Raw genomic sequence first — 27,912 nt, 5'->3', positions numbered from 1 at the left:
GCGCCCCCCTGAACGCAGGGGCCTACCTGTCTTCCCAGCCGAGCTTCGGGCGCGGCCTGGCGCTCCGCCCCGCCCAGCGAGGGCCCGCCCCTTCCCGCGTCCGCCTCCGCCCACTCCCAAGTGCTGGGAGCGTCCGCGCGCCCTTGCTCGCGTGGTCCCCGGCTAACCTGTGTGCGGCCCCGGCGGCGTCGCCCACGCTGCTGCGGCCATCCTCGCTGAAGCCCCGAGTAGAAACTGACCCAGGCGCACTTTTGACCCACCGCGGGCTCAGCCTGCTGGTCTCACCTGGAGAATTGCTACTACCTCCTGCCTCCCTCTGGAATCATATCCCTCCAAAACGGGCTGACGCAGAAAAAGTCATTTAACACCCAGGGCAACTGGGTTTCAGAGGGCTACCATGATTGCCCAAGGTTCCACAGCCAGCTGCGTGAATCCGAGATTCTAAAAACCAAAAGACCTTTCCTCTGCTTTTCAGAATTCGCTGCACTGCAAAAGTCTCTGGCTTCTCAGACAAGACCTTTGAGAGCCTCTAAGAAAGGGAGCCCCCCTGGAGAAAAGTAATAGGGGCGGGCAGAGAGCAGATTGACCCGGTTCTGCAGGAGGGAAGGGACAGACCCTCATCCCCTCTGCCAACTCACAACCCCATTAAGATAACCCCCACATTTTGGCCTCATGGTCACATGGAAATCTAAGCACACGTGATGGCTAATTCCTACACCAAGAAGCACCTCAACACCCTCCCCACACCTCTGCACTCAAGCATCCTCCAAGGGAGGAACTTCCCAAACCTTCTCCATCCAGACTGAGTAGCACCCTGAGCTCAGAGGAGAGGTCCTTGCTCTCATTTATGTATGACTTTGGGAGAAAGAGCAAGACTAGACCACCAGCCATCACATGGTTTCCCAGGCTCACACTCACTTCCAATCAGTGCTGGCTGTTCCCAGGAGTCGGCATCAAACCACATCAAACCTCTGGATGCTGTGAGACCTGTACTGCTCCAGAAGCATCAAAAAGTGTCTGAGAGCCTTATGGTCTCAGAAAAAACTCTTCAGTCAGTTCAGTTGCTCAGTCATGTCCGACTCTTTACGACCCCATGGACTACAGCACACCAGGCTTCCCTGACCATCACCAACTCCTGGAGTTTGCTCAAACTCATGTCCATCCACTTGGTGATGCCATCCAACCATCTCATCCTCTGTCATCCCCTTCTCCTCCTGCCTTCAATCTTTCCCAGCATCAGGGTCTTTTCAAATGAGTTAGTTTTTCAAATCAGGTGGCCAAAGTATTGGAGTTTCAGCTTCAGCATCAGTCCTTCAAATGAATATTCAGGACTGATATCCTTTAGGATTGACTGGTTGGATCTCCTTGCAGTCCAAGGGACTCTCAAGAGTCTTCTCCAACACCACAGTTCAAGAGCATCAATTCTTCGGTGCTTCCTTTCTTTATGGTCCAACTCTCACATCCATACATGACCACTGGAAAAACCATAGCTTTGACTAGATGGATCTTTGTCGGCAAAGTAATGTCTCTGCTTTTTAATATGCTGTCTAGGTTGGTCCTAGCTTTTCTTCCAAGAAGCAAGCGTCTTTTATTTTCATGACTGCAGTCACCATCTGCAGTGATTTTGGAGCTCCCCCAAAAATAAAGTCCGTCACAGTTTCCATTGTTTCCCCATCTATTTGCCATGAAGTGATGGGACTGGATGCCATGATCTTACTTTTCTGAATGTTGAGTTTTAAGCCAACTTTTTCACTCTCCTCTTTCACTTTCATCAAGAGGCTCTTTGCTAAGTCACTTCAGTTGTGTCCAACTCTGTGTGACCCCGTAGACAGCAGCCCACAGGCTCCCCCGTCCCTGGGATTCTCCAGGCAAGAACACTGGAGTGGGTTGCCATTTCCTTCTCCAATGCATGAAAGTGAAAAGTGAAAGTGAAGTCCCTCAGTCATGTCCGACTCTTCACGACCTCATGGACTGCAGCCTACCAGGCTCCTCCATCCATGGGATTTTCCAGGCAAGAGTACTGGAGTGGGTTGCCATTGCCTTCTCCAGTGGTTTTCCCTACTTTCTTCAATTTGAGTCTGAATTTTGCAATAAGGAGTTTATGATCTGAGCCACAGTCAGCTCCCAATCTTGTTTTTGCTAACTGTATAGAGCTTCTCCACCTTTATTGAAATATAATCCACAGCCCACACAATTCACATTTAAAGTGTAAAACAAGAGTTTTTAGTACATTTGCAGATATGTGCAACCATCACTATCGTGAATTTAAAAACATTATCACCACATCAAAAAGAAATCCTATATACTTAGGCTATCACCACCCTATGCTCTCAAGTACCCCAGCCCTAAGCAACCATTGATCTGCTTTCTGTCTCTTTAGGCTTGCCCATTCTGGCCATTTCACATAATGGAGTCACATACCATGTGGTGTTTTGTGACTTGTTCTTTCCCTTCGAGTATGATGTTTCAAAGTCCGTCCGTGTTGTAGCATGCATCGATACTTCATTCCTTTCTAGGGCTGAATATTATTCCATTATCTGCATATACCACCTTCTGTCTATCCATTCATTACTGAGCAGTCGTTTGGATTGCCTCTCCCGTTTGGCTATTATGAGTAAGTGATGAGGCATTATTCTCTTGCTGTTTTTAAGATTCCCTGCTTGTCTTTGGCTTTGGGCATTTTTATTCAATACTGTGCTGTGTCTGTGGACCTCACTAAATTGTATTTTATTTGGAATCCATTCGATTCCTGGATGTGTAAATGATTATTTTTATAATCTGGGACGTTTTTAGCTGTTATTTCTTCAAATGTTTTTTCTCTTCCTTTCTCGTGTCTCTTCTTCTGGTACTGCCATTACACATGTGTTGATGTGTTTATGGTATCCCGCATTTCTCTGAGGCTCTGGTAACTGGTCTTCAGCGTTTTCCTCTCTGTTCTTGGATTATGTAATCTCTCTCAGTCTATCTTCAAATTTGCTGGTTCTTTCTTCTGTCAATTTACATCTACCACTGAGCCCTCTTGTGAAATTTTCGTTTCAATTATCATACTTTTCAACTCCAGCATTTCCATTTGTTTCTTTTTTGAATAATTTCTCTTTTATTTCTATCAATAAAGTAGTCTCTATTTGATGTAACATTATCCTCATTCCTTCCTTTCTTTCTTCAATCACTTCCTTTAGCTCCTTGAACATATTTATAAAGGTTACTTTGAAGGCTTTGCCTGTTAAACCCAACATCTGGTTGCTTTCACAGGCAGTTTTTGTTGACTGTTTATCCCCCAGTGTATGAGTCACACTTTCCTATTTCTTTGCATGTCTCATAATTTTCTGTTGCAATCTCAAGGCCAGGTTATCACCTGTGCTTCTGACCAACTAGCTGTAAATCGGAGGCTTCCATGTCCCTGTCCTTGGATTTGATTAATTTGCTGCAGTGGTTCACAGAATTCAGAAAAAGTTAACTTCCTAGAGTATAAAAATATAGAATCACAGGAGGAGCCAAATGAAAGTGATGACAGGGCAAATATGTGGGAAGGGGCTTTCTCCATGCTCTTTCGGGTGGGGGGTTACCATTCCCCCAGCATCACTACGTGTTCAGCAACCCCAGAGCTCTCTGAACCCCATCCTTTTTGGACTTTTATGGAGGCCTCATTACTTAGGCATGGTTGATCCAATCATTGACCACTGGTGATTGATTCAACCCCTATCCCCATCCCCTCTCTAGAGCTGATTAATGTCATCATATCAACAGTGATACATTATGTTGATGTATGTACCTTTGAAATGAAATTATGAAAATGGAAATATACCTATGTAGACGTCCTCTCAGGAACATATTACCCTAGTCTGATCATGAGAAAGGGTTTCCCTGGTAGCTCAGTCAGTCAAGAATCCACCTGCAATGCAGGAGACACAAGTTCAGTCCCTGGGTCAGGAAGATCCCCTGGAGAAGGAAATGGCAACCCATTCTGGTATCCTTGCCTGGGAAATCCCATGGACAGAGGAGCCTGGTGGCCTATAGTCCATGGGGTTGCAAGAGTCAAACATGACCTAGCAACTAAACCACCACCACCACCAATAATGAGAAAACATCAGATAAATCCCAATGGGGGAGGAGGGCCTTCGTTGGTGGTCCAGTGGTTAAGGGTCCACACTCCGATGTAGAGGCCATCGGTTTGATCCCTGGTCAGGAAACTAAAACAGCTGTGGGGCAACTAAGACCATGCGCTTCAACTAGAGAAGCCCCACGCACTGCAAGGAACAGCCTGCACAACCCCAACAAAGACCCAATACAGCCACACATGAAAAACACCAATACAAGGAGAGTCTATGCAATATCAGTATACCTTAAAACTCAAAGGCATCAGAACAAGGAAAGTCTACGAAACTCAGAGGCCAGAGGAACCTAAGGAGACACAACTACTAAATAAAATGTAGTATCCTGGGTAGGATCCTTGAACACAAAAAGGGCATTAGATAAAAACCAAGGAAACCTGAATAAACTATGGACTACTGATTCATCAATTATAATAAATGTACCATATTGATAACGTTAGTGATTGGGATGACTGGGTGTGGGGTATACAGAAACTCTGCATTATCTTCACAATTTTTCTTTAAAATTTTAAAATGTTTGAAACTTTTCTTACAAAATTGTCTACTTAAAAATCCATTGTTGCTAAATTGAGTTTAGGTTATACATGCAGAGTTAATTTATGATACAAAATCTATGAGTATAATTTTCCATATTTATATATTAAAAGGGAAACTTATGATTAACTCAATACCCACCTACACTGCAAGAAGAAAAAAAATGCAATATACTAGGAGTACAACGCTATTAGCTTAATTAAAACAATTCCACCAAATAATTTTTGAGGTCCAGTAAAAACTGAAGATGCAGGATCATTTTTCTGTTTATATATGTGCATACTAAGTCACTTCAGTCGTGTCCAACTCTTTGCAACCCTACGGACTGTAGCCCACCAGGCTTCTCTGTCAATGGGATTCTCCAGGCAAGAATACTGGAGTGGGTTGCTATGCCCTCCTCCAGGGGATCTTCTGGACCCTGGGATCAAGCTGGCATCTCTTATGTCTCTTGTATTGGCAGGCGGGTTCTTTATCACTGGCGCCACCTCGGAAGCCCTTTTTAATATATATTTTATTTATTTATTTATTTTTGGCTGCCCTGGGTCTTCCTTGCAGTGGGCTGCTCATTGCATTGGCTTCTCTTGTTGCAGATCAGGTGCTCTAGACACACTGGCTCAGTAACTGTGGTGCATGGGCTTAACCCATGCAAGAGCAATAAATAAAATTCAACTAATACTATAATGTCAACAACAAATTCTAATTTAAAAAATCTATACTAGCCCCCCAAACTACAAAGTATTTAGGGTAAAGTAAATCTAACCAAAAAAATCTTTGTTGTAAATTTATAAAACTGTAGGAGGGACTTCCCTGATGCCTTAGTTGATAAAAATCTGCCTGCCAGTGCCTGGGGCCTGGGTTCAGTCCCTGCTGCAGGAATATTGCACATGCCTTGGAGCAACTAAGCTTGAGCTCCAGAGCCTGTGAGCTGCAACCATTGAGCAGATGTGCCACAGCTAATGAAGCCGGCGCACCTAGAGCCTGTGCTCCGAAACCAGAGCCTGTGCTCCCACTGCAGTGGGAAGGCCAGACACCACAATGAAGAGTAGCCCCTGCTTTCCACAACTAGTGAAAGCCTGTGCAAAAGCAACAACGCAGCCCAAAAAAGGTGTTTTTTTTAAATAAAATATTTAATTTAAAAAGCTAGATGAAAAGACATAAAAATAGACGTCAATGATGGGGAAGATTCACAATGCTCATGAATATGATACACGGTGTTATATGATATCTGAATATAATTGAAAAGGTAATAAAATGGGGACTTCCCTGGTGGTCCAGTGGTTAAGACTTTGGTATTCCAATGCAGGGGGTTGTAGGTTTGATTCTTGATCAAGGAACTAAAATCCCACATGTCTTGAGGTCAAAAAAACAAAAAATATAAAACAGAAGAAATATTGTAATAAATTCAATAAAAACTTTAAAAATTATCCACATCAAAATAAAGAAAAATTTTTAAAAAGGTACCTTGCTGCCTCCCTCCCAGTTTAAGAAGAAAGATAGGGCCAACACCTTTGAAACTCTCTGTGGTCCTTTCCCCAGTCACACTCCTCACTCCCTACTGTAAGTAACCACTATTCTGGACTTCATATTAACAATTACTTTGCTATCTATCCTCAAGGACCGCCCCCACCTCAACTATCAGAAAATTATTTTATTTAAAAGATACCAAAAAAAAAAAGATATCAAAGTCCCAGTGTGCGAACAGATAAACTCAGAATGTCTCTAGTAGACCAACCCGGAGTTTAGATCATAGGCAGCCAAGCCATGGCGTCAGCCCTTAAAGTTGGCCCCAGAGCCGGGTTTGAATATGGTACTTTCCGAGGGGGAAGGGCGATCACTCAGGCTCATTTGCATACCCACAATGCACTGCAAACAGTTTAATAGTTTTCGAGTTTAATAAAAAAATTTTACTTAGTTGAATTTTCTAAATGTGAAAATATTATTTTCAGAATTCTTTGAGTAAATTTCCTCAGGTAGTGACTTTGGGAATAAATAGTCACCATCAGTGTACTAGGAGTTGTAGTTACTGGAAATGAATTATGGGAAGTAACAGGTGTATTCTGGTTTTTCTTCAAAACGTATAAATCTTTCGCCTTTTACTAAAGATTTCCGTGGAGAGAAACAATTTTGAGTTCTAAACCAATTTTTTGTAAGCCTTCCTTAATGCGAGGCTGTTTGTTGTTGTCTAAAAGTAAGAACTAGTATTTTCCGTACAGTTTATAGACTACTGCTGTGTCATATACCTGTTAATAACACATTAGTTATATAATAACAGTAGGTAGGCATGTACAGTATGGCTTTCTGATTTTGTCGCTTGCTTTTAAAGATTTCTTGAGGTGTTACCTGATCAAGTCACTAAAAATAAGTTGATGAAATAACTTTGACTAACACAGCTTATTAGAACCAAGTAGGTTTTTCCAATGTTTCCGAAATGTTATCATAGTACATTAATCCTGGAGGTGCTTCTACAATGTTATTCACATGTGCTTTAAATGCTGTGAAAGTGAAGCCACACCGTCATGTCCGACTTTTTGTGACCCCGTAGACTGTAGTTTACCAGACTCCTCTGTCCATAGGATTTTCCAGGTAATAGTACTGGAGTTGGGTTGCCATTGCTTTCTCCAGGGGAATCTTCCCGAACCCCAGGGATCAAACCCAGGTCTCCCGCATTGAAAACAGACGCTTTACCCTCTGAGCCACCAGGGCAATCAAATCCTGTAGAGAGAAGGGGACAACGTAGAGAACAAAATGGTTCTAGAGAACACGTTGAGAACATCACCAACTCAATGGACAAGTGTTTGAGCAAGCTCCCAGACATGGTGAAATACAAGGAAGCCTGGTGTGCTGTAGCCTATGGGGTCGCAGAGTCAGACATGAGTGAGTGAGCCGCCAGGAATTGAACCTGGGGCCTCAGCAGTAAAGCACAGCGTCCGAACTTTTCGATTGCCAGGGAGTTTCCAAAGTTAATCTTATTTAAGAGTACTTTCATAAAACTATTTTTCTTTGAGCCACTATTTTGGAGTTACAGCCCTGTTATCGATTATTTTCTTTGCTTAGTGTGATTCTTTAGCATTTGATGTTAGTTATTTTGGGGTAAGTTTGTAATTTTTCTGCACCTAAAGTATCTTTCCCTGCTGGCGCAGAGAATAGAGTCTGCCTGCAATGCGGGAGACCCATCCCTGGGTCGGGAAGATCCCCTAGAGAAGGAAATGACAACCCCCTCCAGTATTCTTGCCTGGAGGATCCCCATGGACAGAGAAGCCTGGCGGGCTACAGTCCATGGGGTCGCGAAGAGTCGGACGCGACTGAGCCACTTCACGTTTACGTTTTCAAAGTTTCTTCCCAGGTGGCGCTAGTGGTAAAGAACCCGCCTGCCAACGAGGGAGACAAGAGAGGCGGGTTGCCTCCCTAGGTCAGGAAGAGCCCCTGGAGGAGGAAATGGCAACCCACTCCAGTATTCTTGCCTGGATAATCCCATGAACAGAAAAGACTGGCGGGCTACAGTCCATGCGGTCGCCGGACAGCACGCAGGTACTTGTGGCAGAATTGAGCACTAAAAGGGGAAGCAAGCGCCCCCTTGTGGCCAACAGAGGCTGCAGCAGAAAGGAGAAAGGGACAAGAGCTGAGACCTAGAGGCCCAATTTACCTTGCACAGGAGCGTGCTTCTCCCCTGCAGAATCTGGAAGGATTAGGTGTTGCTCTAAGTCTCAGACCTGCCACTTGTAGCGGTAGCCTCTGGGATCCTGCCACAACAGAAAGGAACTAGAGAACAATCCATAAGAACAGGTAAGGCTGATTTAACATTAATCTCTTAATGTAGACCCTCACTGGAAGAGATTAGAGCAAAAGAATTCTATAATAATTCCACAAATGCAGAAAAAGAATAAATTCAAATACCCATTCATTATACATTTAGGTGTGATGTTGCAGAGAAGACGCTTGAGAGTCCCTTGGACTGCAAGGAGATCAAACCAGTCCATCCTAAAGGAAATCGATCCTGAATATTCATTGGAAGGTCAGATGTTGAAGCTGAAAGTCCAATACTTTGGCCACCTGATGTGAAGAACTGACTCATTGGAAAAGACCCTGATGCTGGGAAAAATTGAAGGAGGAAGTAGAAGGGGCTGACAGAGGATGAAATGATTGCATGGCATCACCAACTTGATGGACATAAGTTTGAGCAAGCTCCAGGAGATGGTGAAGATCAGGGAAGCTTGGCATACTGCCTGTCCATGGGGTTGTAAAGAGTCAAACATGACTGAGCAACTGAACAACAATATAGATAAAATTTAACATCTGCCTAAGCGACTTAACAACAATATAGGTAAAATTTAACATCTGCCTAACCTAAGGAAGAATTTTAGCAACCAAAAACCTGGAGCAAACACCACATGTAACAGAATGTGTTATTAATGTTCCCTTTAGAGTCAGGAAGAAGACAAGAACAAATCACAATTTCAATAAAAAAAATTCCAATAAAGGTTTTTATGTTTTATATTTTTTAGTATGCCTTTTATCAATGCCTGATGATCTGACGTGGAGCTGATGTAATAATAATAGAAATAAAGTGCACAATAAGTGTAATGCACTTGAATCATCATGAAACCATCCCCCCACTCCCAACCATGGAAAAAGTGTCTTCTATGAGACTGTCCCCGGTGCCAAACAGGTTGGGGATTGCCACCTTACATTGCATACTAGTATGAATTGTTGCCAGAAATGGAAATTCCAGGCACACTATAAACAAATTGTTTCAGCCCCTCAAACCCCATATTTATAATCAGAGGTGTGTCCATGCTCTGGAGTCAGAAGTCCTGGAAACATCAATGGAGATTGGAATGGCTAAAAAACAAGTTAACCCTCCTTGTAGTTCTCTAGCAAGTGAAAGCTGCCCAGGACCCTTTCAGAATGAAGGAGAGACCAGAGGTCCCCCCCAATCTAGGAGCAGAGAAACACTTTTCCTGTCCCCTCAGTGACTGAGCCCCTGGCCAGGCCCTGTGAGGTGTAACTATCGTCATAGGGTGAGAACGCTGCACCTCCGTGGGTCTTTAACTCCCCATCACACTGTGAAATATGGAAGAACACAAAGGAATCTCAAAACAAATGAATGAATGAATGGTGTGAATGAATCTCAGAAACAGGCTAAGTGAACGAAGCCGGTCACAAAAAGCCAGGGAGTTGTATGTTTTCACTGGTGTGAAATGTCTAGAATAGGCACTTTAGAGACAGCATTTGGCAGAGGCTGGGGGATGGGAGAGCTGGGGAATAACTGCTAATGGGAACTATTCCTTTCTGGGGTTGATGAAAATGTTCTAAAACTAGATTGTGGGGACTTCGCTGGCAGTTCAGTGGTTAGGACTCCCTGCCTCCACTATAGGAGGTGCAGGTTTCACCCCTGGTTAGGGAGCCAAGATCCCATATGGTTCACAGGCCTGCCAAAACAAAACAAAAACACTATTGTGTGCATGTGTGTCAAGTCACTTCAGTGGTATCCGACTCTTTCTAACCCTATAGACCGTAGCCTGCTAGGCTCCTCTGTCCATGGGATTCCCCTGGCAAGAATACTGGAGTGGGTTGCCATTTGCTTTTTCAGGGGATCTTCCCGACCCAGGGATTGAACCTGAGTCTCTCAAGCCTCCGGCATTGGCAGGCAGGTTCTTTACCACTAGCGCCACCCGATTGTGGAGATGATCGCACCATTCTGAATATGCTAAAAGCCACTTGCTAAGTCACTTCAGTCGTGTCTGACTCTGTGCGATCCCATAGACGGCAGCCCACCAGGCTCCCCCGTCCATGGGATTTTCCAGGCAAGAGTACTGGAGTGGGGTGCCATTTATTTACTTGTACACTTTAGATGGGTGAAGTGTGTGGTAAGTGGATTATATCCCCCAAAAGCTGTTTTCGACTAATTTAAACCAAATATAATGTCAAATATATTGTGAGCAGAAAAACTAGCAAACCAAACATGACAACTGAGAGGTATCAAAGTTGGGAAGTGGAATATTGACACGGCCTCCAGAAAAGAATCAAAGAACTGCAATTTCCTTTCCCAAGACTTTCAGTTACCAAAATCGTTAAGGAGTCTCTGTAGACTGTCGGAGCCCGTTCCTGAGCACTGCAGAGGAGAGTACAGCTCATGGGGGTTTTTTGGTTTGTTTTCTAAATAAGATGAGACTCGAGGTCTGGAGCTGAAATAACAAGATTTCATCGCCACAAGTAGCATCAGATCAGGAGGCAGGAAATCTGAAACCCAGCGCGGCAAGCGCCATTTTTTTTTTTTTGCCTGCGCATTTTGAGGGATCTTAGTTCCCCTACCCTGGGTTGGGAAGATCCCCTGGAGAAGGAAATGGCAACCCACTTCAGTATTCTTGCCTGGAGAATTCCATGGACCGAGGAGCCTGGTAGGCTACAGTCCATGGGGTCGCAAAGAGACACGACTGAGCGACTTCACTCAGTTCCCATACCAGGAAAGGAACCAGCAGGGAGTGAAAGCTAGAGCCCAAACCACTGGACCCCCTGGGAATATCCAAAGCTCCAATTTTAAACAGGACACGGCTATGAATTTTTCTCAAACGGCAGAATATTCCAGAGTGTACATCTTGGACGTGCATGGTACAAACAGACAAAACACCTGTGTGCCCACCACGCAGTTCAAGAAAAAGGAAATTGTCAAACTTTGAAAACCGTCAATCCACCGAAGGGAGGAACCACGGTCATGAATTTGGTGCCAATCACTTGCTATTTTTTTTTTCTTTTTCAATTTAACAGCAAAGTCTGTAACAGAAATCAAACTCAGACATACACAAAACATCTGAAACCCGGGTCTCCGCTGGGTGCGGCGTGTCCATGCCAGCCAGCCCGCCCGCCGCTTCGCCCCCTAGTGCTGACACAGGGGCGGTGCGTGGAGACAGCTTTCCCGAGCGGAGAGGCCGCCCACTTGCCTTATTTGCATACCCTCCCAGCGCTAAACACCGTACAAGTTTAAAATTATAAAACTTCAAATTTTCGTTTACCTATGTTTTCTGAAATTAGACCCTTGTTTACAGAGTAATCTAGAAATTTTTGTTCAGGCACTGGCTCTCGGTGTTAGCTAGTCACTCTCACTGATCTAGGAGTTTCTGTTACTGGAGCTGTGAATTACTACTGGGTAGGTTATACTCTGGTTTCTCTTCAGATCGTATAAATCTTTCGCCTTTTACTAAAGATTTCCGTGGAGAGGAACAACTCTGAGTCTAAAACCAATTTTTTGAGGCTTTGCTTCGGCAAAGCTACTTATGTTGGTTAAAAATAAGATCTAACTCGTTTAACTAGGAAGTACAACGGAGAAAGCTTGTTAAGGTGCTGAAAAGTTGGAGAAAGCTTGTGGAGGTGTGTGTATTTATTGTTGGTTTTGGGAAATTATTGTATAATCCTTAATGATTGAATTGAAGATATATGTGCCTTACGTTTAGTCAGTTTGTAAATGAGGCAGTTTTTTGCTCTCAGGGGGTTTTAAGTATTGGTAATTCAGTTTCAGCACTGGTGTTTCCAATGAAAATTCAGGACTGATTTTAAGATGGGATTGGTTAGTTTCTCTCATTGTCTTTTTCCAACACTATAGTTAATAAAGCATCAATTTTTCAGTGCTAAGTTTTCTTATTTGTATAGTTCAGTTCTCACGTCTATACCTGGTTACCAGGAAAAGCATATATTTGACTAGATGGACCTTTGTTGGCAAGGTTAGTGTCTCAGCTTTGTACTGTGTTGTCTAGATTGGTTATATCTTTTCTTTCAAGGAGCGAGCCTTTTAATTTCATAGCTGCAGTTACCATCTGCAGTGATTATGGAGCCCCCGCCAAAAATTCTTGGACTGCTTCCCCGTGTATTTGCTCTGCAGTGATGGGACCAGATGCCATGATCTTCGTTTTCTGAATGTTGAGCTTTAAGCCAACTTTTTCACTCTTCTCTTTCACTTTCAACAAGAGGCTCTTTAGTTCTTCACTTTCTGCCATAAGTGTGGTGTCATCTGCATATCTGATGTTATTGATATTTCTGCCAGCAATCTTGATTCCAGCTTGTGCTTCATCCAGTCCAGCATTTCTCATGATGTACTCTGCATATAAGTTAAATAAGCAGGGTGACAATATACAGCCTTGACGAACTCCTTTTCCTATTTGGAACCAGTCTGTTGTTCCATGTTTAACTGTTGCTTCTTGACCTGCATACAGATTTCTCAGGAGGCAGGTAAGGTGGTCTGGTAGTCCCGTCTCTTGAAGAATTTTTCCACAGTTTGTTGTGATCCACACAGTCAAAGGCTTTGACATAGTCAATAATGCAGAAGTAGATATTTGTCTGGTACTCCCTTGGTTTTTCAATGATCCAACGGATGTTGGCAATTTGATCTCTGGTTCTTCTGCCTTTTCTAATCACAAGTGATTAATGTGAAAGCGTATGTTTGTTTTCTTTATTTACATGGCTTAATCTTCCTTGATGAGCAGTTATGTGTGAAGTTGATGGGGGTTTTGATTATTTTAGGGGCTGGTTAGTTAGATAATTTCGGGAAAAAACGTGGTTATTGTTTTTTCTTTTGTATTAAGTTTGAAGTCCAGGGTGTATTTTATGATTGAAATGTTTTAATTGGGACTTTTGTTTTTAAAACGCTCAACCAGATTGTAACTAAAAAAAAGCCAGCTCAAAGTATAATAGACTGTAGATCTTATTCTCCCTTCATGGCTTTAGGGCTGGATTGTCTGTTTTACTTATTACAGGTTTGGTTATTAGAATAATGTTTTTCTTGTTGAGACTGTGTAAGGCTTTCTTTCCCTAAGAATGAAATGGAGTCACAGATTTCTTAGGGCAGACAGGTATAATAATTTGTCTCCAAAGCGAGTGTACCCATTTATACTTCCGCCAATGGCCTATGTATTTTCCCATCGTTTCTCAGCCTTACTGGCCCTTGGTATATTCAGGTTTTAAATTTCACCCATCTGGTAATCATAAAGTAGTTATATCTTAGTTTTAATGTACATTTCTTTAATTACTAATGAGGTTGAACATCTTTTTAAAGACGTTTTGGCCATTCATGGTATCTCTTCCATGAAATGCATGTACTTGTCTTTTGCTGCAATATCATTTTCTAAGTGGTTGTAGTTTTTGATACAGACTCTAGAGATTTTATTTTTTAAGTAAGACTTTGGTTTTTATTTATTTATGGCTGCACTGGGTCTTCATTGCCACTCAGGCTTTCCCTAGTTGCTGCGAGCAGGGGGCTACTCTCCTGTTGCAGCTTCTGATTGCCGTGGCTTCTCTCGTTGTGGAGCACTGACTTCAGGCACGCTGGCTTCAGATGTTGTGAATTGCAGGCTCTAGAGCACAGACTCAGTAGTTGTGGCACACAAACTTAGTTGCCCCATGGCAGGTGGGATCTTCCCAGACCAGGGATGGAACCTGAGCCCCTGCACTGGCAGGCGCATTCTTAACCACTGGGTCACCAGGGACGTCCTCCAGAGTCTAAATACATACTCTTTGCTGGTTATGTGGTGCAATTTCCTTCTCCCAGTTTAAGGCTTCCCTGTCCAACTTTTTTAGTCTCTTCTGGTGAACTGGTCTAAATTTTAATATTGTCAGATTGATCTTATTAAAAAAAATTGTATTCTGATTTTTTCCTTTGTGTGTGTGTTTAATAATTCATTGCCTCAAGTTATTAAATTCTATATATCTTTATATTATATATATATATATATGTAATTTTTTTCTCTTTTCTTTTTGGCCATACTGCACAGTATGCAGAACTTCCTCTGTGTGCTGTGCTTAGTTGCTCAGTCATGTCCAGAGCCTTGTGACCCCATGGACTATAGCCCGCCAGACTCCTCTGCCCATAGAGATTCTCCAGGCAAGAATACTGGAGTGGTTTGCCGTGCCCTCCTCCAGGGGATCATCCCAACCCAGGGACTGAACCCAGGCCTCCCGCAGTGCAGGCAGATTCTTTACCATCTGAGCCACCAGGGCAGCACAGAGCTTCCTCTACCAGGAATTAAACCTGCGCCCCCTGCAGTGGGGGTGGGGAGTCAACCGCTGGACCACCAAGGACGTCCTGTATCTTTTAAAGTTATGCTTTTCATGATGTTATATTAAGTTATGAAATATATTAAGTATATTAGTATAATATATATACTATATATATAGTATATATAATACACTATATATATTATAGTATATTATATACACTATAATATATATACTATATATATAATAAAATATATATAAGTATAAATATGAAATATATTAAGTATATTAAGTTATATCATAACATATATTTAAGTTCTTGATTCTTCTGGAACTGAATTTTTGTGCAGTAAGTCCTCTACATATGAACCTTCACATTGTGAACTCTCAAAGAGGCAAATGTGTGTTCACATGTCCAGTCACATACGCTGACTCATGTGTCTGGCGTACATTGTCATGTGTGTGCATCCTCTACAAATGGTTGTGCTTTTGTGTACCTTACTGAGTAGTGCTATGTAGAGTACAGTAGTACAGTAGCTTTATTTCAGCCCAGGATGTCCGGAAGCAAATGTAACAGCAGTGGTGATGTAGCCGAAACTAGCATACTTTTCATGGTACTATACTGTGAGATTAAAAATGTTTTCTTTATTTTTTGTTTTGTTATGTATCATTCATGTGAAAAATGTTATAAATCTATATGGTGCTGCTGCTGCTAAGTCACTTCAGTTGTACAGTACTATATAGCCAACTGTGTTAGTTGGGTACCTAGGCTAACTTTGCTGGACTTATGAACAAACTGGACTTAAACAACTGTGCTCTCAGAATGGAACTCATTTGTATGTAAGGGACTTATATGGTGTGAAGTTCGGGTCACTTTTATTTCCGACAATCACCCAGCACTGTTTATTTATTGCTGTCTCCCCACTGATCTGCAGTGACAGCTCTGACAGACATCAGCTTTCCTTGCAAGAGTGGGAATGTTTCTGTGCTCACTGTTTTTTTCTTCAAACCACTCTACTGCGGTGTGATTGACCTACAAAAAGCTGCACATGTTTAAGGTGTACAATGTGATGAGTTTGGAGTTAAGTACAGACCCGTGACGATCCGTGATATTAATATATTATAAGATTAGATTTGAGTTTTTTTGCTGTCGCGTTAGTTGTATTTGAAGTAGCGTATTGGAGAAGGAAATGGTAACCCACTCCAGTGTTCTTGCCTGGAGAATCCCAGGGACGGGGGAGCCTGGTAGGCTGCAGGCCATGGAGTCACACAGAATCGGACACAACTGAGTGACTTCACTTTCACTTTTCACTTTCATGCATTGGAGAAGGAAATGGCAACCCACCCCAGTGCTCTTGCCTGGAGAATCCCAGGGACGGGGGAGCCTGGTGGGCTGCCGTCTATGGGGTCGCACAGAGTCGAACACGACTGAAGCGACTTAGCAGCAGCAGCACCGGCACAGACCCATGAAATCGTTACCACAATCAATGTCATAAACACTCTGGGCTCTCCATTCTGTTCCGTGGGTCCAACTTATCTATCCCTGAGCTAATATCACACATCTTAATTCCTGTGGATTTATAATAAGACTTGAAAGTGGTAGGCTTAATCCCTCTCTTTGGTTTTCTTTTCAGGAGTAACTTGGCTATCCTTTGTTCTTCCAAAAATGTTTAGAATAGCCTTCTGATTTCTATGAAAATTCCTACTGGGGATTTCCCTGGTGGTCCTGTGGTTAAGACTTCTGCCAATGCAAGGAAGGGATGCAGGTTTCTATAAGATCCCACATACCTCGTGGCAAAAAAAAAAAAAAAAAGTGTAAAACAGAAGCTATATTATAACAAATTCAATAAAGACAAAAAATGATCCACATTAAAAAAAAAAAAGAAAAATCCTATGGGATCTGAATTTATTTATTTAATATTTATTTAATTAAATAAGTTATTTACTTTTGGCCATACTGCGTGGCATGTGAGATCTTAGTTCCCCAACCGGGGATCAAACCCCAGCCCTTTGCAGTGAAAGCATGGAGTCCTAACCACTGGACTACCAAGGAGTTTTCATAATTTGAATTTACTATCTAACTACACAATTTTTAAAACTCCTTTTCTGATTTTTTTCTCTTTTATTATTGAACAGTTAGCATATACAACGTTGATCTTATATAATATGAAGTAGAAATGATAGTGGACCTCTTTTTCTTACGCCTGATCTTAAAAGAAATGCCTTTAAATATTTCTCCATTGAATATGATGTTTAAGTATTAGATAACTTTTATCGAGTACTTGCTTATACTCTCTGTTTACTTAAGTTTTGCTGCATCTATTAGGATGATCATGTGCTTTTTTTCTTTTAAATTATTAATGTGGTGAGTGACATTGATTTCTAAATGTTAAGCCAATTTTGCATTTCTGGGATAAATTTGTCTTAGGCTGCTATGACAAAATACTATAAACCGGGTAACAGCGGAGACTTCTTTCTCACAGCTCCAGAGGTTGTGAGTCTGGAGTCAGGATGCCAGCACGGCGCTGGTTCTGGTAAGGGCCGTCCTCCAGGTTGCAGACTGTTGACTTCTTGTATCCTCACAGGGCAGAAAAGAGAGCCAGCTAGCACTCTGGCCTCCTCTTATTTATAAGGGCACTAATCCCATCCGTGAGGGCTCTACCCTCATGGCCTAATTACTCTCAAAGTCCCTGTCTCCTAATTCATCACACTGGGTTTAGGGTTTCAACATATGAATTTGGTGGGAGGGGACACAGACTTTCAGCCCACTGGAAAACCCAACTTGGTTATATTATTAATTTATTTTAATTTTTATTGCTTTTTAAATTTTTATTTAATTTTTATTGCTTTACAATGTTGTATTAGTTTCTACCCTACAGTAAAAGGAATCACTATACATGTGTGTATATATATATTTTTGTTGTTCAGTTGCTCAGTCATGTCTGACTCTTTGTGACCCCATGGACTGCAGCCCACCAGGCTCCCCCGTCCCTGGGATTCTCCAGGCAAGAACACTGGAGTGGGTTGCCATTTCCTTCTCCAATGCGTGAAAGTGAAAGTGAAGTCGCTCAGTCATGTCCAACTCTTCGCGACCCCATGGACTGCAGCCTACCAGCCTCCTCCGTCCGTGGGATTTTCCAGGCAAGATTACTGGAGTGGGGTGCCATTGCCTTCTCTGCAAGGCTTCCCTGTCCTTCACCAATTCCTGGAGCTTGCTCAAACTCATGACCATTAAATTGGTGATGCTATCCAACCATCTCATCCTCTATCGTTCCCTTCTCCTCCCACCTTCAATTTTTCCCAGCATCAAGGTCTTTTCTAAAGGGTCAGCTCTTTGCATCAGGGCCAAAGTATTGGAGCTTCAGCTTCAGCATCAGTCCTTCCAGTGAATATTCAAGGTTGATTTCCTTTAGGATTGACTGGTTTGATTGCCTTGCAGTCCAGGGGCCTCTCAAAGAGTCTTCTCTAGCAACACAGTTCAAAAGCTGTGATGTGTGTATATATATATCACACTGTGTTGCTGGAGAAGACGCTTGAGAATCCCCTGGACTGCTAACATCACTCTTTTGTTTGTATTTCCTTCTTGTTTAGGACACCATTTAGCATCAAGACTGGAGTTCCCTGTGCTATGCAGTCAGGTTCCCATTAGTTATCTATTATTTATTTTTTAAAATTGAGATATAGTTGATTTATAAAATTATATTAGTTTCAGGAGTATAAGATAGTGATTCACATTTTATAGATTATACTGTATTTAAAGTTACAATAAAATATTGGCTACATCCCCTGTTCTGTACAATATATCCTTGGTACTTACTTGTTCATTTTATACATAGTAGTTTGTACCTCTTAATCCTCTACCCCTGCCTTGCCCGCCTCCTTTCCCTCTCCCCATTGGTTACCGCTTCTTTATTCTCTCAGCCCTGGGTGTTCAGTGGAAGGACTGATGTTGATGCTGAAACTCCAATATTTTGGCCACCTCATGCGAAGAGCTGACTCATTTAAAAAGACCCTGATGTTGGGAAAGATTGAAGGCCGGAGGAGAAGGGGACGACAGAGGATGAGATGGCTGGATGGCATCACTGACTCGATGGATGTGAGTCTGAGTGCTCCGGGAGGGAGTTGGTGATGGACAGGGAGGCCTGGTGTGCTGCGATTCATGGGGTCGCAAAGAGTCGGACACGACTGAGTGACCGAACTGACTGACTGACTTTATTCTGTATGCCTGTGGGTCTGTTTCTGTTTTGTTGTTTCCTTTGCTTATTTTTTAGGCTCCACATATAAGTGGTAACATACAGTACTTGTCTCTCTGTCTGACTCACTGCACTTAGTGTAATACCCTCCAGGGCCACCCATGTTGCTGCAAATAGAAAATTTTCATTTGAGGCCTAAAACTTTGCTACTGATTCCTGTCTTTATTAGTTATAGACATTTAACTCTTCTGTCTTCTTGAGTCAGTTTTTCTAAGAGAGATACATAGACAATACATTTCCTGCAGTGGTAAGATTTCTCGGCACACAGGTGTTTATAATCTCTATTATTTAGGTCTCTGCTGTCCCTTCAGTTATGTCCCCTTTTTTTATTCCCAATACTATTTACTTACTATCCTTTCGCTCCTTTTTGATCTGATAAATCTCATCAGAATCTGTCAATTTTATTAGTTTTCTTTCTCAAAGCACGAAATTTGGACATTTCTCTCCAAAGTACCTTTTGCTTTCTGACTAATCTCTGTTTACATTTTCAATGTATTTTTGTGTTTACTTTCTCTGAAATGTTTCTATTACTTCAAGAGGCCTTGTCATGGCACTCAACAAGCTGATTTTAATACTCTTTTGGAAAAGGAAAAGGCCTCGACTCTCCCTCTCTGAACCCTTCTTGCAGTGATATTTTAAGACAGCACAGCTGGTTTCACGTTCTGCTGGATGTCACCACGGGCTAGACTTTCCTCCCAGGCTAGAAAGACACTCCCCTCGACAGATTCAGTCTCGTCCTTCCTGTCGTCCCTGGCCAGGACCGTGGAACCTTGAAAGGAGCCGCAGGAGAAAGACAGTCTCCTGCTAAGTGATCTCCACAGGAGGCAGTCCTCTCTGTGAGAAAATAGAGGTATCTCCCTGCCTGCCTCGCAGGGTGTGGTGGGAAGCAGAAGAGAGAATGGATTCAAAAGGGAGATGTTTAAAAGTGATATGCCAAATAAAACATTGCTCTTGTCTTTCAAAACTAGACAGTAAATCAGAGGCTTCCTGCAGAGACCCTCCCTGTGTCTTCAGAAACAGGCATATCTTGCTCCAGGCACACTGTGGCAAATAAAACCAGAAACCAGGTCACACACACACACACACCATTTGCCCCAAACTCTCAAGATCTGAGAGCCTCTAGTGCCTTCCTCACAAAAGCCCTGCAGCCAGTACTGCTCTTGGCCACGCCTCATCACCAAGCAAACAGCACCTCAAGGACGCAAAGGACAGCTTGGATTGCACCCCTCAGGCCTGCAAGCGCTGTACTCGCCCAGCCTCAAGTCGGAAGAAAGAGCCTAGAGTCAGCAACAGAGGCCTCCATGGTTTAATGGATGAGGGGATCCTACATACTGAAGCAAGGCCCTGGAGAGACACCTCACCAGCAGTCCTTACTTCTGGGAAAGGAAGTAGGTTACCAGTTACAGAGAGAATTGACATCAGATCAGTTTGTCGGTCGCCAGAGAAACCTGCAGAGGCCCACGCCTTGCACTGCCCCTTTAATAAATCACCTTGGTGGAGCAGTTCTGATGGGGATATTACAACAAGCGCCAGCTGGGGCCGGGAGCCAGTATGTAGGCTTACCCCCGTGATTAGGCTCTATGGTTAAGAGGGAAGGTCAGTCGGGTGAGGAGGGTATAGGTGAGGCAGGGACAGGTCGGGGAGGTATAGAGAGCAAGAGAACAACCATGTTGGGTGGTCTGATCATACAGACGGGGACTTCCATTCAATGGTGGCACCTTGATTTGGGTGTCTTCGGGGCATGAAAATATCCCTTCCTTGTTTTCAGTCTGTCACATTGCTGAGAGGGCAGCCCCAGATACACATCTATTTCCTTGGGCCCAAATCCCAAGTGCTAGCTGCCCTTCCTTTCAAAGCCCACCCCCAGATCCACTTCCCATCCTGCCTTTCTAATGGCAGCCCCAGGATGGTCCAGAACACATGGAAATTCCAATGTCGCCCCCTTTCCAGGACAATTGGGTTGTCTAACCCTTTCTCCACCACAGAGAAGCCTCTTTATTTCCTCAAAGGTAATTTACCTCCCAAGGTGACACAGGGGACTTTCTGACCCTTTCTTTTGATGAAGAGACCAACAACCTCTCCTGTTCAATCTCTCCCAGGGCTCCTGTTACCCCGTTATGCTCCATTCATTCATTCCACAAACATTCCCAGGACCTTCCTCAAAGACACAATTTCCTGTTTCTTCTCTTGAAACCCCACATAGTGAAAGAATTTGCCCACTGCATCAGGGTCTTTTCCAAAAGTCAGCTCTTCAAATTCGGTGGCCAAAATATTGGAGCTTCAGCTTCAGCATTAGTCCAATGAATAATCAGGGTTAATTTCCTTTAGGATTGACTGGTTTGATCTCCTTGCTGTCCAATGGATTCTCAAGAGTCTTCTCCAGCCCCACAGTTGAGTGCTCAGCCTTCTTAATGGTCCAACTCTCACATCCTTATATGACTACTGTAGATCAGACAAAAGTCTGGGCAGTGGGGTTGTGGCAAGAGCACGAAACTGGATGGGGAGATGTGGGTTCTCACCCCAGCTCTGCCCCTAAGAAGCTGAGTACTTCCAAAAATCCAGAACTAGCTGAACTAAAAGCACCAAATCAATAAACAGTAGTTCAGTTCAGTTCAGTTCAGTCACTCAGTCGTGTCTGACTCCTTGCAACCCCATGGACGGCAGCACGCCAGGCTTCTTTGTCCTTTACCATCTCCCAGAGCTTGCTCAAACATCCATCGAGTCAGTGATACCATCCAACCATTTCATCCTCTGTGGTCCCCTTCTCCTCCTGCCTTCAATCTTTCCCAGCATCAGGGTCTTTTCCAATGAGTCAGTTCTTCAAATCAGGTGGCCAAAGTATTGGAGTTTCAGCTTAAATACTGTTACTAAACAGTGTTCAGTAAGAGTTTATTATGCCTATAAAAGCAGTTCACGAACCGGAAGGTTTGAAATTCAAAGACTGATGTGAAATGCAAGGGCATGAAGTTACAAGATGGCTTATGGTTATTACATTGGGTTTTCAGATGGCAGGGCAGTGGTTTAAAGTGATCATCTCATACCATTTTTAGGAAAATGACTGAAGTTTTCTTTTATGATTGTCAGAGGCATTAAGAAGAAATAACCTAAAATTGCACTTTACTTAGCTTCATGAAATAAGCTGGATTTTTGTTTTGCTTTCAGAGCCTAGATGGTTTTATCTGCTCAGGGAATTCTCAAGTCCAGTCTCCATTTTATATTTTACTTTAACAGTATTCTCTCTGGGGCTTGGTATCTCCATTTCTCAAGGGAGGGCCTGAGTTAGATAATCTCCATGTTTTCATCCCAGCCCTGGCATTTTATAATGCTAAGGTCTGGGCTCAGGGAAGTGGAGATAAGAGTGTGACAGAAACAAACACCACTGCCCTTGGTCTGAGCAGCCTCTCTCTGCCTGCAATGACACAGGTGATCTGCCCATGCCTGCTCCCTGCGGGGATGGAAGATGCCTCTCAGCCAGCGCAGGGCTGCATGGTCATGCCAAGATGGCCATGCCCACACACGCACACCATGCTTGTGCCCATGCTCACATCCATGCATGCATGCGCACCCTTGTGCACACACTGCCCAGTGCTGCATGCTACATGGCACCTCCAAGTTGGGGACACACCTCCTTCAGACTGGGTACCGGGCATCATGCTGGCCCTAAGCTGGGTCTTCCCTTCCATCCTAGTGTTGTTGAGAGATTCAAGTGAAACATCAGAATAAGTTTTCCAAATATTGCTTTCTGATAGAGCTTTGGAAAACAAACATATGTGCCTAGCTGCAGGCTGAGGGCTGCCCATATTAAGGCTGAGAGGCAGTGTGGTACAGTGGCTACCACCCAAGCACTGGTGCCACCTGCCTAGGTTGTGATCCCAGCTTTTCTAAATTCCTAGCTGTGTGACCTCAAGCAAGTCATTTAACGTCTCCGCGCCTGAGATGCTTCATCCATGAGCAGGCATGATGATGGTAGTACCTACCTCATAAGTTTAAAGTGTGTCAACATGGGTGCGTGACCTCTAGTCTGTGCTCCATAAGGGAGTCCATCATCCATTACTAAAATTAGGCACTGACCCTCTCTGTTGATCTGAATCAAAGCAAAACGAAAAGGGACTTTCTTGGTGGTCCAGTGGCTAAGACTCCAGGCTCTCAATGCAGCGGGTGCAAGTTTGATCCCTGGTCAGGAAACTAGATCCCACTTGCTGAAACTAAGAGCTTGCACACCGAAACTAAAGATGCTGCAAGTCACAACAAAGATCGAAGATCCCTCATGCCACAGCTAAGTCTGGGTGCAGCCAAATAAATAAATGTTACTTTTTTAAAACACAGATGATAGCCTTTTTTAATAAATAATTTTTTAAAAAAATTTTAAAAGGGAAAAAAGAGAGGATCTCAGTTAAGAGAACAGTAAGAATGTGAAAAAAGACACGTTTTATTTTTAATTAAAATTTTACCACACTAAGTATTTTAACCGATATGGGTTTTGTTTTGGGAGTGTTGTTTTTTGGCTGTACCACACAGCGTGTGGGATCTCAGTTCCCTGATGAGGGATTGAACCTGGCCCCCCTGCAATGGAAGCTTGGAGTCTTAACCACTCACTGGACTGCCAGGGAAGTCCCTATGCATGTTTTAGTTGCATTACATGACCATTTGATTATGGTGCCATTACTTGTTGCTTTGTGATTTAGTTTTAAAACATTTAATGTCCTTGAAAAAATGCTCAGTCCACAACATTTGCAGGGTTGCTGCGACACATGATGCCTGAAGCAGGCGGGAGTCCTGGTGGGGCTGGCATCCTGCGCCCTGGGCAGGAGCCAAAGTGGGCAGGGGAGTTGAGTGAGGACTTGGCCGAGGGGCTGCAGGTTCATTCCTAGCACTGGTTCCAGGAGGATTGGAGGGTCAGAGAGGCAAGTGGGTGGGTGGGCTCCATCAAGGAGATGGAGAGGGGCCAGGGGACAGAGAGAAGACAGGACACCAAGAAACTGGAGAAGGAGGCCAGGTAAGAGATCATGCCAACCTGAACACAACTACAGTATTTAGAGAGTTAATCCCTTCTGAATCAGCTAAGGTGGATGGATGAGGCTTGTTGGGATTGAACTGGGCACTTACTGATGGGCAAAGTTCCCAGGATGCTCTCTGATCCTCAGAGCAGCCTTGGGAGGGGAAGGAAGTTGCCTGTGCAAGACAGAAGGAGGCTGGGTCCTCTCACAGCCTGCTGGTGGCCAGTAAGCTCACACAGTCACTAAAGACGGTCATTCCACGGGCCTGTGGCCCAGGACCCAGCAAACCCTCTCATTCCTGCTGTAGAGAAACACACACTGGCGACCACAGGGAGATGGCCAAGGGCACCAAATGCAGTGCTGAAAACTGGAAACAGCAAATATAAATGTCGTTATCGTGTATACCATATATTTGACTTTAAGGCTTCCCTGGGGCTCAGCAATAAAGAATCTGCCTGCAATGCAGGAGACTCAGGTTCAATCCCTGGGTCGGGAAGATCCCCTGGAGGAAGGCATGGCAACCGACTGCAGTATTCTTGCCTGGAGAATCCCATGGGCAGAGGAGCCTGGTGGGTCCATAGCGTTGCAGAGAGTCAGACATGGCTCTTTGAAGTGACTGAGCATGCACACACACACATATTTGACTTGGGTACTTATAGAAATCTATAATTAAATGGAGAAAGGCCTGGAAGGATCTTATATTATACTGACAAGATTAATTATCCCTGGGAGGGGGACTGGGTTTGGGGTGATTGAAGTGGGATCTCTGTAATATTTTACTTTCTTTTTTGAGACTTGTGGGATCTCAGCTCCCCAACCAGGGATGGAATCAGGACCCTCAGCTGTGAGAGTGCCGTGTCCTAACCAGTGGACTGCCAGGGAATCTCCTTATTTTTTTTTTTTAACAGTGAGGACTTTTTTGTGTATTGCTTATTTGACTTTAACTTAAAAAATTAAAAGACATAGAGCAAATTGATTAAGAGGGAGGAGGGATTTGGACAAGAATAAGAGAAAGAAGGGAGGTTGGGAAGTGAAAGTGGAGCCATGAGATGATAGGGAGAAAGGTGGGCAAAGAGAATACTCTGGACTCCTTAGCATATGGTATGTAATATAATTGATCCTCTGACATCTCTTCCAGGCTGTTCAGCAAAGACTTAAATAGATTTTCAATTTGGTTTTGGATGTTGGGTCTTTCTCTCAAAGGTGAAATTGAGATTGACCACAAGACAGACTGATTTCATTTGGGTTACAATTTACTTGGCAAATATTTATGGGAACCTTCTCTGGTGGACCGTGGGCTGGGCCCTAGACAAAGGGGCGTTAGGAAGAGCTCCTCGGTGACCTCTACTATGTGGAGACAAGCCATGCAATGAGGCAGAAACATGAAGCTGCAGGAGCAGAAAGCAGGGAACATTGGTTCTGCTCGAGTCATGACAGCCTCACGGAGGGATGAAGCCTCGACACAAATGTAGGAACATTCCAGAGAGAAGAATTAGAGAAGTGCATGTCAGGTTGTGATGATTGTGATGGGTGGCCTTCTTCCCAAAGTTCAAGGTTGCCGTCTGTGGTCCTGGAAGAGTCCCAGAGAGCGAGCTTCTCCAGCGGCCAGTGCCGACAGCGCCCCCTGGTGGAATCATTTACTCGGCATTCTCTCCACGCTAGGAATTCCCCCAAGAGGCCGAGAACAAGCTTTGGCCTTGGAGCTGGAAATCCTCCATCCCTTGCCAAGAACAGCTGGCATCGTGGGCCTCCAGATGTGAGGCCCTACTTACTGTAACCCAGCTGGACACTACGGGGCACCCCGACCTCTGCCTGCCCCTTGTCTGTGGAAAGACTGTAGCCTCCAGGCCTTCCCCCAGTTTCAAAGAATATATTTAATCAAGAAGTGAGGGAAATGCGGAAGCAAAGAAAAACAGTCAAAACAGTAATAGTTTAGCCCTTGAACAAAGTCGAGGACCTTTTTAGTTCCTCTTCAAGGGCTAGAGGTCATCCTCTGAGCCATGTCCTTTGCGCTATTTTGCACAGACTGAAACCCCCACCAGGTAGAAGAAGGTAACTACCTGCTGACCACAGCATAGTAGACCCCAGACTGATTGAAACCTGAAGGCTGATGATGTTCATTCCGGGTTACCTCACCACCAAGCAATCAGAAGAATGTCCACGAGCTGACCATACACCCCACAACCCTCTCCTCAGCACGTAGCCCCTTCCTCTTCTCCCTGTGTAATTTCCAAGCAAAACCCTAGGAGTTGGTGCTCTGGGACAAGAGTCCACCTTCTCCCCAGTGTTGCCAGTTTACTCAATGAAGCCGTCTTTCCTTTTTGTCTGACAAGTGTCTCTCAGTATTGGATTCTTGAGCAACGAGTGGCTGAACCTGAGTTCAAGAACAACAGAACACTCTAAATAGTCAGGAGGAAACATAAATCCACATGGGGGTTAATCTGAGAGACAACTGACCTTGTTCCTTTGGAAATGTCAGTGTCAGGAGGGACTTCCCTGGTGGTCCAGTGGCTAAGACTCCACACTCCAAATGCAGGGCGCCCAAGTTCAATCCCTGGTCAGGGAACTAGATCCTATATGCCACAACCGAGAGTTTGCAGCCACAGCTAAGACTTGACTCAACCAAATTAATAGTAAAAAAAGAAATGGCGGTGTCAGGAAAAACCAAAAGGCTGGTGCTGTTCTAGAAGAGAAGAGAAAAAAGAGACAGGATAACCAAGGGAGTGGATGAATCTTGGCTGGATCCTGGATGGGGGAAACACCGGTGAGGGGGCAACATTGTTGGTACAATTGGGGACATTTTGTAATGGACTATATACTAGATGGCTCAGATGGTAAAGAATCTACCTGCAATGCAGGAGACCAGGGTTCAGTCCCTGGGTCAGGACAATCCCCTGGAGAAGGAAATGGCAACCCACTCCAGTGTTCTTGCCTGGAAAAGTCCATGGATAGAGAAGCCTGACCGGCTACAGTCCATAGCGTCTCGAGGAGTCTAACATGATTAAGAGACCAACACTTTATGATTTTATATATTAGATAACAGTGCTGTATCTTTTTTCTTTAAATGATGGAAATGAAAAGAACATTTACAATATTCCCCTGGGTTAGGAAAATGGGGTAGGTGGGAAGAATCCATTATTTTACAAGGAGAACAAAAGCTTGGATTCCAGTGCTGGCCTTGCCACTTCCTCCTGCGATAAGTGGGACCACCACTTATCACACCACTTGGGACCCTATCCCATCATCCGGGAAAGCGGGGTTACCGTAGTGCTCACCGTGGGTGGCTGGTGAGGGCCGAAAAGCACACACAGGAGAAGCTGGGGCTGGTGCGGAACTCACTTCAACCAGCAAAGAAAGCTTAATGGAAAGGAGGCTTCTGCTGTGTCAGGCTCTATGGGGCTCCCTTCCCTCTGTGTGGGAGAGGGCCTGCACCCCTTTGCTTCCCCTCTCCCCACCCTTTTTCCTTTTCTCTCCACCCCTTTTCCCAGTGGATCCCAGAAAATGTGCTCCCATCAAGATGTATCAACTGCAGGGTGCAGCTTTAGATTCCCTTTGTTGGTTCCCAGCAAATTAAAATTTATCTCTCAGGGAGGAAATGAGGGGGTCGGACTTTTTTTTTTTTTTTTTTTCTTCCTCCTTAATGGGCCCTGATGAAGGAAATGAATGCGGGGGAAGGGATCAGAAATACGATCCACCTCTCACTGGCTCAGAAAGGTCTGGGGGCTCCCTGCACCCTCAGAGGGGGCAGCTGGGCACAGTGTGTTTTATTATATAATTAACCTTGACCCTTCTGGGTTCAAAGAGAGAGGTTAGTTAGAAATAAATCAATAGTCTGGTCTGGTCACTTCAAAGGCTTCAGGACCCGCTGGAAAATTCCATGTTGGTTCAGTGTGTAAATTGGAGTAGGGTGTGCAATTCTTTTTGAAAGGTTGTGGGGTGGTTAGGTCTAAAATTGAAATGAATTGTGTATCCGCTTCCTTTAATCAAGCAATCAGGAGTCTTTATTGTGTTTCTTGGTGGGGGCGGGGGGTGGGT

The 27,912-nt window shown here is 44.0% G+C and overlaps 1 protein-coding gene across 1 annotated transcript in view; it reads right to left on the bottom strand.

Annotated features, from left to right (window-relative positions):
• Nucleotides 1-27,912, bottom strand: part of PARP16 (poly (ADP-ribose) polymerase family, member 16) — a 61,250-nt gene that overhangs the window by 25,322 nt on the left and 8,016 nt on the right. Inside the window, exon 2 of the mRNA XM_010834605.1 lies at nucleotides 27-215. Coding sequence (XP_010832907.1) covers nucleotides 27-215 — 189 coding nt within the window. The remainder of the gene's footprint in view (nucleotides 1-26; nucleotides 216-27,912) is intronic.

This window comes from Bison bison, unplaced genomic scaffold, assembly GCF_000754665.1.
Source record: "Bison bison bison isolate TAMUID 2011002044 unplaced genomic scaffold, Bison_UMD1.0 scf7180017864034, whole genome shotgun sequence".
NCBI classification, from domain to species: domain Eukaryota; kingdom Metazoa; phylum Chordata; class Mammalia; order Artiodactyla; family Bovidae; genus Bison; species Bison bison.
Note: the sequence above shows the minus strand (reverse complement) of the source record. Positions and strands in the feature narration are given on the sequence as shown.